This window comes from Rhinopithecus bieti, unplaced genomic scaffold, assembly GCF_001698545.2.
Source record: "Rhinopithecus bieti isolate Rb0 unplaced genomic scaffold, ASM169854v2 scaffold_65, whole genome shotgun sequence".
Lineage (NCBI taxonomy): Eukaryota > Metazoa > Chordata > Mammalia > Primates > Cercopithecidae > Rhinopithecus > Rhinopithecus bieti.
In genome coordinates, this window is record NW_016803344.1 from 3020059 (window position 1) to 3035282 (window position 15224).

General features: G+C 42.3%; 1 protein-coding gene and 1 pseudogene across 1 annotated transcript in view; one reads left to right on the plus strand and one right to left on the minus strand.

Annotated features, from left to right (window-relative positions):
* The window catches only part of LOC108533306 (glycerophosphocholine phosphodiesterase GPCPD1), a 41657-nt gene extending 36298 nt beyond the window's left edge, over positions 1 to 5359 (plus strand). Inside the window, exon 15 of the mRNA XM_017877887.1 lies at positions 1978 to 5359. Within this exon, the coding sequence (XP_017733376.1) occupies positions 1978 to 2167 (190 nt within the window). The 3' untranslated portion in view covers positions 2168 to 5359. The remainder of the gene's footprint in view (positions 1 to 1977) is intronic.
* Positions 131 to 1536, minus strand: LOC108532985 (eukaryotic translation initiation factor 4E pseudogene; annotated as a pseudogene).
* Positions 5360 to 15224: the final 9865 nt, after the last annotated feature.

A 15224-nucleotide genomic window follows, 5' to 3' on the forward strand; every position in this document is an offset into this window, starting at 1 on the left:
TCCATATGTTTAGCATCCTATTCTCATTTAATGAACATGCTATTTCCCTGAAGTCATTAAGGATTTTTTTTTTTTTTTTTTGAGATAGGGTCTCTCGCTCCGCTGCCCAGGTTGGAGTGCAGTGGCACAATCTCAGCTCACTGCTCCCTTGACCTCCTGAGTTCCAGTCCTTCCACCTCAGTGAATGAGACTTCTCTTACATCTTAGCAACATTTGGATGGAAATCACATTTAAATCCAGTCCACTCTAGTAGTTTTTGAAGAGGCTTTGATTCAGCTTCAAAATCTCGATTGTTTGACTTGGTCTCTTATGAGAATACTCAGAAGGTGTCTTCTTAAACAACAAACCTATTTTTAGTGGTGGAACTGTTTTAGTAGCTGTGTCTGCGTGGGACTGATAACCAGTCACTATGTTTGGAGGAAGTCCTAACCTTTCCTTGTATACCCTCCCAAATGTGTAACAGCTTCTCTGTTTTCACATTCAGTAGTCCATACTGCTATCTTATCACCTTTAGCTCTAACATTAACAACAGCTTTACATACATCATCACTCTAGTCATTAAAAGATTCTCCAATAAGGCCCAGTAGAGTCTCTAGCCAAAAGTGATCGAGGTCCCTTTGTCTCTGCTGTTTGTTCAATGTAAATTAGCCATCATCCTCCCCGTTTGTTTATCTTCCCACATAGGCTCAATACCATCTTTAAAAAGTGAGTAGTCACAGACAGCCATTAAATTACTAGACAACTAGATATAGTTGTATAGAGCCCAAAAGTCTTCAACAAGATCAAACTTAGAGATCAGCGGCAGGTTTGCTTGCCAAGTTTTGCTTTTATCATTTTTAAAAAAACCAGAGTGCCCATTTGTTCTGTAGAGGATGTTTAATGTAGTATTCTGGGTTAGCAACCTCCTGATTAGATTCTGTTTTCTCCTCTTCCACAGGGGGATTAGGAGTAGGGGTGGTTTCTGGTTTGACAGTCGCCGTCTTTGATTGATCTGCTCCTGCTTTTAACTCCACTCTGTGTTTCCTACCACTGGCCTGTGAGCCAGCCTTTTCAGTTATCTCACTGACAAACCTTTAGTTCTTATTTATCCATCTGTTTTCCAGCTTTCAAAATGTTGTAGCTTTGTCTCTTGGATTTTTCTCATACTTACGGATTTTATTAAAAAGAATCTCTTTGTTTTATTTTCAATGGAATGTAGGGAGAGAACGAAGCTAGACGCTTCTGTTCTGTCTCGATACCTTGATGCAGAGGTCATTTTTTATTCTCTTAGATACGTCTTTAATTAGTAGAAACTCTTTGTTTTAATACAGTCAGATATTTAATAGAGTCACCATATTTTTTTTATCATGTTTAAATAATTCTTTCCTACTGTGATGTCATAAAGATTCTCTGATACTACATAGTTGGCTGGCTTACATAGTGACCTGGCTGTCACATTCAGGCACAGGAGGCCGTCCTTTCTCTGCTGATGGGCAGTGCCAGTGTCAGATCACCGGAGGCTCTTTTGGAGTTCTCCACTCTGGATGCATCTGGCATTACGGAGCAGCTTTAGAGCAGTTCCCACGCTGGTGAGCAGTCTTCTTATCTTGATCTTTAGTGACTTTGAAGTCAGAACAGTCAGTTTTTTATAGATTTCCATTTGTTTAAAAACAAAAAAAGCGAGTTGGAGAGCAAATACTTTAAGCTAGATCACAAGTAAATTAGACGTTTCATTTTCTGATTCAGTTGCTTTATGTTGAGCTCCATTGCATCCGGGGTACAAAAGGGCAGTGCTGCTATTCTGGATTATTGGAAAGACTGGGAAGAAGAGAAATTTTAAAAAATAGAATGGATACTTTCATCTTTAAGACAAAACAAAAACTCTGATGTGGATGTTCCAGGCATTCTGTAAATCTTATGAAAAGGTTGAGTCAAGCAGGTCTTAGGTAAACCATAAAATTACAGTATTTTATGTATTTTGTATTTGTTTCATCATAGGATATATGATTGGATGCCTGAACAACCAAATATATTCCAAGTGGAGCAATTGGAACGCCTGAAGCAAGAATTGCCAGAGCTTAAGAGCTGTTTGTGTCCCACTGTTAGCCGCTTTGTCCCCTCATCTTTGTGTGGGGAGCCTGATATCCATGTGGATGCCAACGGCATTGATAACGTGGAGAATGCTTAGTTTTTATTGCACAGAGGTCATTTTGGGGGCATGCACCGCTGTTCTGGGTATTCATTTTTCATCACTGAGCATTGTTGATCTATGCCTTTTGGGCTTCTCAGTTCAATGAAGCAATAATGAAGTATTTAACTCTTTCACTACAGTTCTTGCAAGTATGCTCTTTAAATTACTTGGCCAGGTATAATTGCCAGTCAGTCTCTTTATAGTGAGAAAATTTATTGGTTGGTAATATAAATATTTTAAACTAAATATATAAATCTATAATGTTAAGCAAATGTTCATTAAAAGCGTAGCACTTTGAAATTATATAAATAGCTCATATTTACACTTACAGCTTTTCATTTGATCAGGTCTGAAATCTTTAGCACTTAAGGAAAATGACTATGCATAATTATACCTGACCATGGAAAAAATAAGTACCTCAAATGCATGCATTTGCACTGGTGATTCCAACTGCACAAATTTTTGTGCCATCTTGTATATAGGTATTTTTTACATGGGTTGACATGCACACAACACCATTTTCATTTAGTATGAACCTTGAGGCTGCTGCCATTTTCCACTTAACCAAACCAGCCTGAAGTTAAACCTTGAAACTTGTTTCATAAATCTTTCAAAAGTTGTTTTACATCAATGTTAAAATTTCAAAATGCTGCAGGGTAATTTAATGTGTAAAATATTAGTAAGTAAAAGTATGTATTGCATACTTAGTAGAATAGATCACAACATACAAATTCAATTCAGTGCATGCTTTAGGTGTTAAGCATGAGATTGTACATGTTTACTGTTAGGTCCTTGCATCTGTGGTGCTAGGTGAGTATGAGAAGATGTCAAGGACTGGACGTATTTTGTTGCCTAAAAAAAAAAAAGGCTGTTAGGTATTTTAAATAGGCTTATTTTGTGTGTCTGTAGCTACCTATTACACACTGTTGCTTTGCGGGTTTGTTTTGTATATGTGTGTGTTGTACAGTAGTTAAATTTCAATGCAGAAAAATAAATGTCCTGAATTCTCATATTAGTATTCTTTATTGTATATCATGCATGTAATTTATTTAGAAATGTCGAAGGTCTTACTAAATGTATATGCATGTGTTTCAGATTATACTAGGATTTCTTGGATTAGAAGCAGGTTGTGTTAACTGTAACTTAAAGAATGAATGTTAAATAAAATGATACAGATTTATTTTCTTCATTACAAAATGAAATTTCAAGAAGGTGTTACTTTTGTAGAATGGTTTTATAATATGACAAGAAATTTTAATATAGTGTCTACCCCAAAGGGATGGCTTATTTGCATCTACCTTTTACTGCATGTTTTTCATGAGGCAGTTTATTCATATATTGACATATTTTGGTAGGAGCTGAGAACCTAAGACTTGAAATTACACATTGTGTATTATTTTTTAAGCTAAGCAATGCAATTTTGGTCAGATCGTATTTCTGTGAAGTTAGGCTCTGAAATCCTATGGTATTGCATTTGTAACATTGATATTAATGGAAAATAGTTTAGGAAATGGAGTCTTTTGCAAGGGTTCTGTATACCTTTCCCACATTGTATGAGATTTTCCAACATTTTGGTGTGAATTGGGCACTTTTGGAAAACTCCTGAAAAAGAATTAGTTTCCTTCATCTGCAGACCTTTGTCCAATACAGTTACCATTTCTTTATAGTAACTCGATTAGTCATATGTGTTTGTTTCTAGTCCTGCTCCTTTGCCTTCCCAATGCTGGCTCCATTTTGAAGACTCGAGGACAGAGGGGAAGCAGATCATAAAGAGAAAAAGGAGACAGAAAAAAGGATGAAGGAAGGAGGTCATGGGGAGTGTGGCTTCTGAGCAGTTTAATTGCTGGGGAGAGCAGACAGTCACTGTCTACAATACAGACAGAACCTTCCTGCTCACTTTCTGTCCTATCTGTTCCTGACCTTATGAACCAGTGTTAGCTGATGATTAAAACATGACAAGCAATGGCTCCTTATTTTCACAGGACTAAGTCCGGGCCTTCATATCACTAGCTGTTGCCTTTTACACCCTGCTTCAGCCACACTGTCCCTGTCATTGGCCCTGGACTTCCTCGCTGTGCCCGTGTGTCTGCTGCCTGGGAGCCCCCTCCTCCCATAGTCACTTTCTCTCTGCCAAACTCATTTCTTCTTGTGCCCAAGATCTTTCTCCTGAGCCCTTGTGGAAACTCCAGAAAGGATGAATCCATCTTTGTGCTCCATGGCTCGTGCCTTGATCAGGCTGTGTATCACAGTAATTCTGGGTAGGCAGAGTTGATCTTTGCTCATCTGCCAGGTTGCGGGCTCTTCAAGGGCAGGGACCTTGTCATAGTCATTTTTATTTTCATAGTGCTTGGAACATGGTGGAAAATGAATGTTGGAATTATTGGAGTAATATAATTTGTATCAAATGTCTTTTTGAATTAAGAGATTTAGTTATGTTTACTAAGAATGTAAACTTTGAATTGGTTTACATTTTGACAGGATGGTTTATTGATGTGAATTTTGAAATGTAGAGGTATAATGTTAAATTATTTTATACTTTATGGAAATCAAGTGAAATGTTTGATAAAATGCCGCCATTGTCCTCTGGTATTTTCTACTCTCTGGAATTATGTACTGTAAATAATCAGATGTAAATGTGAGGCACGCCGCTCAGCCCTGTGTGGGAAGTGTGGTGGTACTTCCTGCCACCCACCCACCTCTCTGCCATTACTCCTTGTGACACTTGTCTGTCATCTCCCCTCCAAACTCCAAGCTTACAGCTACCTCAGTACTGCTTTCCTTGTCTGAAACACCTCCTTTGCCTTCCTTCAGTGTCCCGCTCAGGTGCCACCTACTCCATAAAGCTCATCTCAGCTTTTGAGCTGAATCACCATGGAAACATGCAGACAGCCTCTCAGTCTTAAGTATTTAATGTTGTAGCTGGGAAAAAACCCAGAGAGGTTCACTGATGTACTGGGTTGGGACTAGGATGTGGGTTTTGTGACTCTGAATCCCATGTTCTCAAACTATGCTGCCTTCCAAAGTCTGGCATTTGTTAGCTCATGCTTCCTTGTAGTCCAGCTTCTTATGTGCCTGTTATATTCTCCAGTAAGATTGTAAGCCCCTTAAGGGCAGGGACGTCTTTGCATCTCCAGCACTGCTATAGTGTTCTTAGTTATGAACTAGATAAATAAATGGTGGTGGCAACAATCCTAGTTTCCTAACTCAGATTGTTTCATGATAAACATACAGTTTTGTATGGCATGCTTGGCCATAATGTCTGGAGTATGTGTGCGCTCACATGTGCGTGTGTGTGTTTGCATGTGTTTGTATGTTTACACGTGGAGTTCTCTGTCCTGGTTGCTTGGAGTCATGTATTTGATGGATTATGCTAAAACCAATTTTTTGCTCCATGCAGACTGAGGAGAAATACAGGGATAGTTATTCCATTTAAGTGGAAGAATCAGGTCCAGTTTTTCCCCCAGGCCTGGTTGCCTCTTCCTGGGACAGCATACCTAAATCCTGCAGTTGGTGGACTGGTAGTGAAAAAGGCGCTGCCTTGGATAGGAATTGTGTGGCCTGGGGGCAGATCACCTCATTAGTCCTGGTGGACACTCTGCCTTTTCTACCTAGGCTCACTCTCTATGCCTCTGACTAAATTCTGCCTTTCACATTATTACTGGCTTGGTACTCTAAGTTGATAATGGAGTCCTGTTAATTTAGATTTGGATGCAATTGATTTATGCCTTTGCATTTTAGTTTTGGATTGTGTATTTTTGGGGTAGAAAGCAAAGTATTTGTATTAGAAATACTGCATGATTTTGGCATTCATGATTGGAAACTCATTCCAATATGATCTTAGTGGGCTTGTACAATTTGAGAAGGTTTGAGGTTTTTAAAATGCAAGAGACCATATGATGAAGACTACCATATAAATGTGTGTGGAGATGAGGAGGGGAGATGATGGGCTGAAACAGTTGGAGACTTCATAGAGCTCTTAAGCTCTTACAGATAGAGGTACAGGTCAAGGGAGTTGTGAAACCAGTTTGGGTCGCAGTCTGCATAAAGTCAGACGCCAGGGTCATACGTGTGGTGTGTTCAGGGGGAATGAAGGAGCCATTTGGACAATGGAGAATATATTATCAATGCCAGAGAGAAGCTTAGCATCATATAGGAGATCAAAGTTAAATGATTTTTAAGAAGTGAAATGACACGAAAGGCAAGTGTTCAAAAGTAATGAGGAAAGTAATAATAGTATAGGAATAATAAGAGGAATACTGGAGTTTATTTAGTCCTCTACTAAATTTACCTAAACATGAAAACAGAAATGTGGATAGGATGGGTGAACTTCTGAAGCTTACTTGCAAAGCCAAACTATTGAACAGGAAGAAAGCAATAAAAGCTCAGCAAAAGTTCAGTGGCATCCCACAGTTTTAAATGTATCTCTCTTATGGAAGAGACCAGACCTCTTCCATAAGTTCTAGATTCATACATCCCACTGTTTCCCCATCTCCAGTTTAAGGTCTAATAAGCATCTCACACTTGATGTATCTCAACAAAGCACTTCCTTCTTCCTTCTACCAAACCTGCTGCCATCCCACCTCCTCCCAAGTTCTGTCTCAGTGTGTGGTACCTGGGAGTCATCCATGCGACTAGTATAGCTTTATGTTGTGTGTGATAGAGTAGTTGCTCAATTGTTTTCTTCAATTTTTAAAAATTTGTCCAAATGTTCTTAAATAACTTGATACTTTATCAAATGCCAGAAGAGTACGCTTGAGAGTCTGATCAGTGTTGGACTAATTTGCTATATTAAGAATATAGCAGGGGTTGGGCGCAGTGGCTCACACCCATAATCCCAGCACTTTGGGAGGCAGATCAGCTGAGGTCAGGAGTTCGAGACCAGCCTGGCCAACATGGTGAAACCCCGTCTCTACTAAAAATACAAAATTAGTCGGGCGTGGTGATGGGCATCTGTAATCCCAGCTACTCAGGAGGTTGAGGCAGGAGAATCACTTGCATCTGGGAGGTGGAGGTTGCAGTGAGCTGAGATCACGCAACTGCACTCCAGCCTGGGTGGAAAAACTGAAATTTATTTGGAGAGGCAAAAGAACTAGAATAGCTAAAAACAGTTTTGAACAAGAAGCAAGTGGGAGGAATCACTCTACCTGATTTTAAAACTTATGTAACTATAGGAATCAAAACTTCGGTACTGGCGGAAGGATAGATATATAGATCAGTGGCCCAGAATAGGAAAATCCACACAAGACAGTCAACTGCTTTTTGACAAACATGCAAAGGCAATTCAATGAAGGATGGTCTTTTCTTTCAAGAAATTATGCTGGAGCGGCCAGGCCTGGTGGCTCACGCCTGTAATCCTAGTACTTTGAGAGGCCAAGGTGGGTGGATCACTTGAGGTCAGGAGTTCGAGACCAGCCTGGCCAGCATAGTGAAATCCCATCTCTACTAAATACAAAAGTTAGCCGAGTGTGGTGGCATGCGCCTGTAGTCCTAGCTACTCAGGAGACTGAGGCACAAAAATCGCTTGAACCTGGGAGGCGGAGGTAGTGAGCCAAGATTGTGCCACTGCACTCCAGCCTGGACGACAGACCGAGACCCAGTCTCAAAAAAAAAAAAAAAAAAAGTATGCTGGAGCAATGGGACATCCAATGCCATGAGGGCAAACGGCCTAAATTTTACACCCTATACAAGAAGTAACTCAAAATGAATCATAGATTAAAATATAAAACCCCAAATCTTAGCAGATAACAGGCTGGGTTTGGTGGCTGACACTTCTAATCCCCAGAACTTTGAGATGAAGACCACCCTGAGCAACACAGCAAGATCCCATCGCTACAAAAATTTTAAAAATTAGCCGAATGTGGTGGCGTACACCTGTGGTCCCAGCTACTCTGGAGGCTGAGGCAGGAGGATTGCTTGAACCCAGGTGCTCAAGGCTGCAGTGAGCCTTGATTGTGCCACTGCACTCCAGCCTGGGTAACAGAGCAAGACCCTGTCCTCAAAAACAAGAGAAAATAACACAGGAGAATATCTTCAGGACCCAGGGCTTGGTAAAGAATTCTCAGACATGACACCAAAAGTACCATTCATAAAATTAAAAGATCAATAAACTGGACTTTGTAAAAATGTAAAACTGTTGCTCCAGGAAAGACCTGTTAAAAGGACAAAAAGGGCCAGACACAGTGGCTCATGCCTGTAATCCCAGCACTTTGGGAGGCTGAGGTGGGCAGATTGTTTGAGTCCAGGAGTTCAAGACCAGTCTGGGCAACAGGGTGAAATTTCATCTCTACAAAAAAAATACAAAAATTAGCTAGGTGTGATGGCACACGCCTGTAGTCCCAGCTACTCTGGAGGCTGAGGTGGGAGGATCATTTGAGCCCTGGAGGCTGAGGCTACAATGAGCTGAGATTGTGCCCATGCACTCCAGTCTGGGCAACAGAGCAATACCCTGTCTCTAAACAAGACAAGTTTACAAAGTGGGATACAATATTTGCAAAACAAATGTCTGACAAAGAACTCTGAAAATTTGACATTAATAGCCAGGTGCAGTGATGCCCGTGGTTCCAACTACTGCTGAGGCTGAAGTGGGAGGATCACTTGAGCCCAGGAGTTAAGGCTGTAGTGAGCTGTGATTGTGCCACTGCACTCCAGCCTGGGTGGCAGAGCAAGACCTTGTCATAAAACAACAACAACAAAAAAAGAAAATTCAGTTTAAAAATGAGCAAAAGGTAGGAGGATACATCACATTGAAGATGATATATCAATAAACACATAAGATATTCAACATCACTAGCCATTAAGGAAATGCAAATTAAAAGCATGATGTAGGCTGGGTGCGGTGGCTCACACCTGTAATCCCAGCACTTCGGGAGGCCGAGGTGGGTGGATCACTTGAGGTCAGGAGTTTGAGACTAGCCTGGTCAACATGGTGAAACCCTGTCTGTACTAAAATACAAAATTAGCTGGGTGTGGTGACACACGCCTGTAATCCCAGTTACTCGGGATGCTAAGGCAGGAGAGTCTCTTGAACCTGGGAGGCAGAGTTTGTAATGAGCCAAGATCATGCCACTGCACTCCATCCTGAGCAATAGAGTGAGACTCCATCTCAGGAAAAAAAAAGAAAACAAAACAAAAAAAACCAATGGGTAAATAGTCTCCACATTTCTAGGAACCAACTTTATAAGTGATCTTTAGAAGCACAATTTCTTGTGTCAACAAGTGTCTCTAGTTGAGACAGGAGTGAGAGTCTGTCTCCATTGACTTTCAGCAAGGTTGTTTTGAGGAAAGGGCCAAGATTTGAGGAATGAGCGTGATGAAGATGTCCCAGGCTTGATGTTAGAAGGAAGTGGCCATGTGGATAGCAGAGGCAGAGGTGCCCAGACTCCCAGTATGTTTTTGTAATTGCCTGATGGGTTCGTCCTCCCCACTACACAGACAAAATCAATTCACTGAGACCACAGCATTGCAGTGAAGAGTTTAATTGATGCAAGACCTACCACCACACAGGAGATGTAGTTATTACTCAAACTGATCTCCCTGAAGGCTTTGAGTTTAGGGGTTTTCAAGGATAATTTGGTGGGCAGTGAACTAGGGAATGGGCAAGGGACCAGGGAATGCTACTGATTGGTTGGGGATGCCATCACAGGGGCATGGAAAATGGTTTGCCTCTGGGTGAGGGTGTCAGAGGACTGGTTAGTCATTAGTCATGAGTCTGGATGGAGTTAGCCAATTGTCAGAAATGCAGAAGTCTCAAAAGACCAATCTTAGGTTCTACAATAGTGATGTTGTATACAAGAGAAATTGGGGAAGTTGCAAATCTTGTGACCTCTGGAACAATGGCTGTTTATCCTTTATGCCTACATCTTAGCAGCATTCAGGCCCTTCTCATTCTCCTAACCTTGCAGACTTTCATTAGTTTTACAAAGGTGATTTAGTTTCGGGAAGGGCTATGGTAGGCTAAGGTTAAACTATAAACTAAATGTCTCCCAAAGTTAGTGTGGCTTATGCCCAGAGATGACCAAGAACAGCTTGGAGGTTAGAGGAAAGATGAAGTCAGCTATGTCAGATTTCTCTGACTGTCTAATTTTGCAAAGGCAGTTTCATGTGGAGGACTCTGCCAGAGATACAGAATTTGTGCACCTTGCCTCAGCCTCTGTTCTCTTAGGAAATATCCCAGAGATGCACATGGCACACAAATTCCCAGCTGGTTTCTTCTGGGAATTGGTAGGTGGGTCCTGGAAGATTCCCCAATGTCCATGTGTTGGACAGTCCTCCCACCTCAGCCCCACAAGTATCTGGGACTACAGGGCATGCCACCACGCCTAGCTAGGACTACAGGTGTGTGCCACCCATCTTTCCCTCTGAAAGCATTTCATGGTTGTCACTGAAGTGTGTGGAGTCTGGACTAACAACTCCACTAGCACATTGGTAGAGTCTTAGTGAGATGACTTTGGTTCAAAGAGGAGTCCCCAAAATGTTTATACCTCTTGTAACTAACTATTTTTTTTTTAAGTTTGGGAAACATTAGGAAATAAGGAAGCCAATGACTATTGATGCCAAAAATGCAGAAGCTATGACTCCTTTGCAATGACTTTCACAGTGAATCCTGTCCTGGACGAGGTCAAGTATGGGCAGAGAAGTGCTATAGCACTCTTCTATGCCCATGTATTGTTGAGTTCCCAGTTTCCCTGTGGGGCACTATTTGGGGTACAGGAATTGCTCATGATTTTACATAATGCAGAGATACCTACTAGACAGAATTTCACCAAGTCATGGCTAGGCACTGGAGGCTCAGTGGTGAGCACGTGGTTACCCCCTCATGAAGATCAACGGCTGCAGCATGCAATACATTGGAATCCTGCCTCCACCTGTGTGAATCTATCGGTTTGAGCGTCAGTCTCTCAATCTCCCTCTCTCTCTCTCTCTGAGTTAGGATCTCACTCTGTCACCCAGGCTGGACTGCAGTGGCATGATCACAGTTCACTGCAGCCTTGACGCCCAGGGCTCAAGCCATCCTCCTGCCTCAGCCTCCCAAGTAGCTGCAACTGCAGGTGCATGCCACCATGCCCAGCTAATTTTAGAAAAATTTTTGTAGTGATGGAGTTTTGCCATGTTACCCAGTCTGGTCTGGAACTCCTGGGCTCAAGTGATCCTCCTGCCTTAGCCTCCCAAAGTGCTGGGATTACTGGCATGAGCCACCATGCCTGGCCTAAGTCTCTTTTTCTGGAAAATGAAGTAATAGTCTCAAATTGGCAGAGTTATGGTGTGGGTTAGAGATCGGTATATAGCACCTAGCCTGATGCTAGATGGGTGGTTGGTCTTTAGAGGTCATCGTTGTGTCACTTAGTGGTTGGAAGTGTATGATACCGATACTTAGGAAACTCTCTTGAACCCCTGGTGATACCCTGCCATAGAGAACCCCAGGAGTAAGCATGAGGCCGTGTTGCTGCTCAAACCCCAATCACTGTTTCTGCTGGTGCCAGGTCCATACCTGGGGCCAGCACACCCCAAGAGAAAGGGGAGGTCCCCTTCTTTACCCCTAAGAACAATAGCCTTAGGCTGGGCACGGTGGCTCACACCTGTAATCCCAGCACTTTGGGAGGCTGAGGCGAGTGGATCACTTGAGGTCAGGAGTTCAAGACCAGCCTGGCCAACATGGCGAAACTCCATCTCTACTAAATATATAAAGAAAATTAGCCAGGCATGGTGGCAGGCTACCCCAGCTACTTGGAAGGCTGAGGCAGGAGAACTGCTTGAACCTGAGAGGCAGAGGTTGCAGTGAGCCAAGATCTCACCACTACACTCCAGCCTGGGCAATAAGAGTGAAGCTCCATCCCCGTCCCCGCAAAAAAAAAAAAAAAAAAAAAAAAAAAAACAGGAACAATAGCCTTGAATTATAATAGCCTTGAATTACTCTCATCCTTACATTACCCAGACCAGTTTCTTCCTTGAGCCAAACTAACCTATTCACTCAGCCTGATTCCCTCTATGCAGATGAAGATGTAGCTGGTGCCAAGAATGATCAGTGTTACAGTTTGATCAAACTCTTACAAACAAAAGCTCTCTCCCCTTCCATCCCTGCACCCCACTCAGGATTCTGACCACCTAGTTTCTGAGTGTCCTTCCCTGAACCACAGCCTGTCTTTGCCAAGCCAGTTATGTTCCTGCCCCAGAGCACTGAAGAGACTGCAGGGGAGTTGGGGTTTGTCTTTTTTTTTTTTTTTTTTCCAGAAACCAGGTCTCACTTTGTCACCCAGACTGGAGTGTAGTGGCATAATGACGGCTCACTGCAGCCTCGACCTCCTGGACTCAAGCAGTCCTACCACCTCAAACTCATGAGTAGCTGGGACTACAGGCACATGCCACCATGCCTGGCTAGTTTTCATATTTTTTGTAGAGATGGGGTTTTGCCACATTGCCCTGGCTGGTCTCAAATTCCTAGACTCAAGCAATACACCTGCCTCAGCCTCCCAAAGTGCTAGAATTATAGGTGTGCGCCACCGTGCTCGGCCAATAAAACCAACTTTTTTTTTTTTTTAATGGAGTCTTGCTCTTGCTCTTGTTGCCCAGGCTGGAGTGCAATGGTGCAATCTTGGCTTACTGCAACCTCCGCCTCTAGGGTTCAAGCAGTTCTCCTGCCTCAGCCTCCCGAGTAGCTGGGATTATAGATGCATGCCACCATGCCCGGCTAATTTTTGTATTTTTTGGTAGAGACAAGGTTTCATCATGTTGGCCAGGCTGATCTCAAACTTCTGACCTCGTGATCCACCTGCCTTGGCCTCCCAAAGTGCTGGAATTACAGGTGTGAGTCACTGTGCCCGGCCAAATAAAACCAACTTCTAATGACCACAGCTCTTAGCCAGCAAAAGTGACCCAAATAAGTCCAAGGAATAGGGAGGCTGTGGAATGGCACATGAGTCACTCCGGACCAGCAGGAAAATAGATTTTCACAGGTCTAGGGTAGGGCATGAATGAGGTGAGCACTGGACCGCTTATCAGGTTGAAAGCAAGGAAGGTATCAAACACTAATGGATGAAGTCAAAGGAACCCAGAACTGACTCACCTAAAATGGGACAAGTTTTAGCACCAAAACAGATGTTTACAATAGACTGAAACATATCATAATGACCAAATTACAAAATGAAACAGAAACAAGAACCCCTGCATTTGTCACCACTAGAATTTTCCAGGAAATAGGCCAGTTCTTTGACAATTGAGAAATAAAGGGACAGAATCAAGCATTTATCCCACCTTTCTATATTAGCTCCCTTGCTTCTTTCCTCTCTCTCTCCCTCCCTTCCTTCCTTTTTTTCCTTCCTTCCTTCCTTCTCCCTTCCCTTCCCCTCTTTCATCTTTCATCTTGTTTCCCTTTCTTTCCTTTCTTCAGGGGCTCACTCTGTTGACCAACCTGGAGTGCAGTGGTGCAATCATGGCTCACTGCAGCCTCGACTTCACAGGCTCAGCTGATCCTCCCACTGCAGCCTCCTGACTGACTGGGACTACAGGCATGCGCCACCAGGCCTGGCTACCTTTCGTATTTTTTTGTAGAGATGGGGTTTTGACATGTTGCCCAGGCTGATCTCGAACTCCTAGGCTCAAAGCAATCCACCCATCTTGACATCCCAAAGTCCTGGGATTACAGGCATGAGCCACTGTGCCCAGCATCAGCTGTATTTCAAAAACACCAAGTCGGTGATAAGGAAAAGTTTTCCTTTGTAGAAGAATTCTAATTAAGAGAAGCAAAAGGAATGATAGAATTTTTTAAAAAATCATCTTGCAGGCACGAATGAAACAGTGAATGTAGATAATGATCATCAGGAGATGCTAGAACCACGATGTGAAAGGTTTACAGGGAACTTTATGATGAAGAGATCAGGCTCACATCACCTGAACCTACTGAGCATTACGTTAGCATCACCAGACGTAGCAAGGAGCCCTCCAGATGGGTAGCCATAGCAAAAGCACAGTATCTCTTATCAAGTCTTCTTCCCTAAAAAGCTGAATCCGAACAAGCCTTTAGACCTGACTTTCCAATGTACAGGGAATACATGGGACAGAGTACTACAGGATGCAGATGACACCATAGGGAGCAAAAACCCAAACTCAGAACACGGAACATTCTAGAAGCCAATTGATTCATCCTCTCCAAAAAAAACCAATGGCATTAAAACAAAAAGAGATGTAAGATTGCTATGGAACAAAAGAGACTTAAGAGATAATAATAACCAAATGCAATGTATGAACCTTTCTAATCCTGATTCAAATAAGCCAGTTATAAAAAGATACCCTTGAGATAATCAGATAAATAAATATGCATCCTGGCTAACAGAGTGAAACTCCATCTCTACCAAAAATACAAAAAATTAGCCGGGCATGGTGGCGTACGCCTGTAGTCCCAGTTACTTGGGAGGCTGAGGCAGGAGTATTGCTTGAACCCGGGAGGCTGAAGCAGGAGAATCACTTGAACCTGGGAGGCAGAGGTTGCAGTTAGCCAAGATCACACCATGGCACTCCAGCCTGAGCAACACAGTGAGACTCCGTCTCAAATATATATATATATGTGTGTGTGTGTGTGTGTGTGTGTGTGTGTGTGTGCGCGCGCGCAGAGAGAGATATATATAGGCAGATATATATATATAGGCAGATAGGTGATATCAAAGGGATTGTTGTTAGCTTTGTTGAGTGTCAGCTTTATTGAGTGTTTTGTGGCATGTGTTTTTCTTTTTAAAATTTTCTTAGTCAGAGAAGCATGCTAAAGTATTTACGAGAGAAATGATAGTATCTTGGATTTAAAAAAAATGTTTTGTCTTTTATTTGTTTCCATCCCATTTAACAGAAGTTCAAATATCTTGGATTTGCTTTAAAACAATCCGGTACAAATACAAGAGGACAGATAAAACGATTCTGGCAACTTGTTGGTAATTGTTATCATTGTAGCTGAGTGATGAGTATATATTCTGCCTACCTTTGTATGTGTTTGAAATTTTCCATAACAAAAAGATAAAAGAGAAAGCCAAAAAAAAAAAAAAAAAAAAAAAAGGGGGGGGGGGGCCGGGGG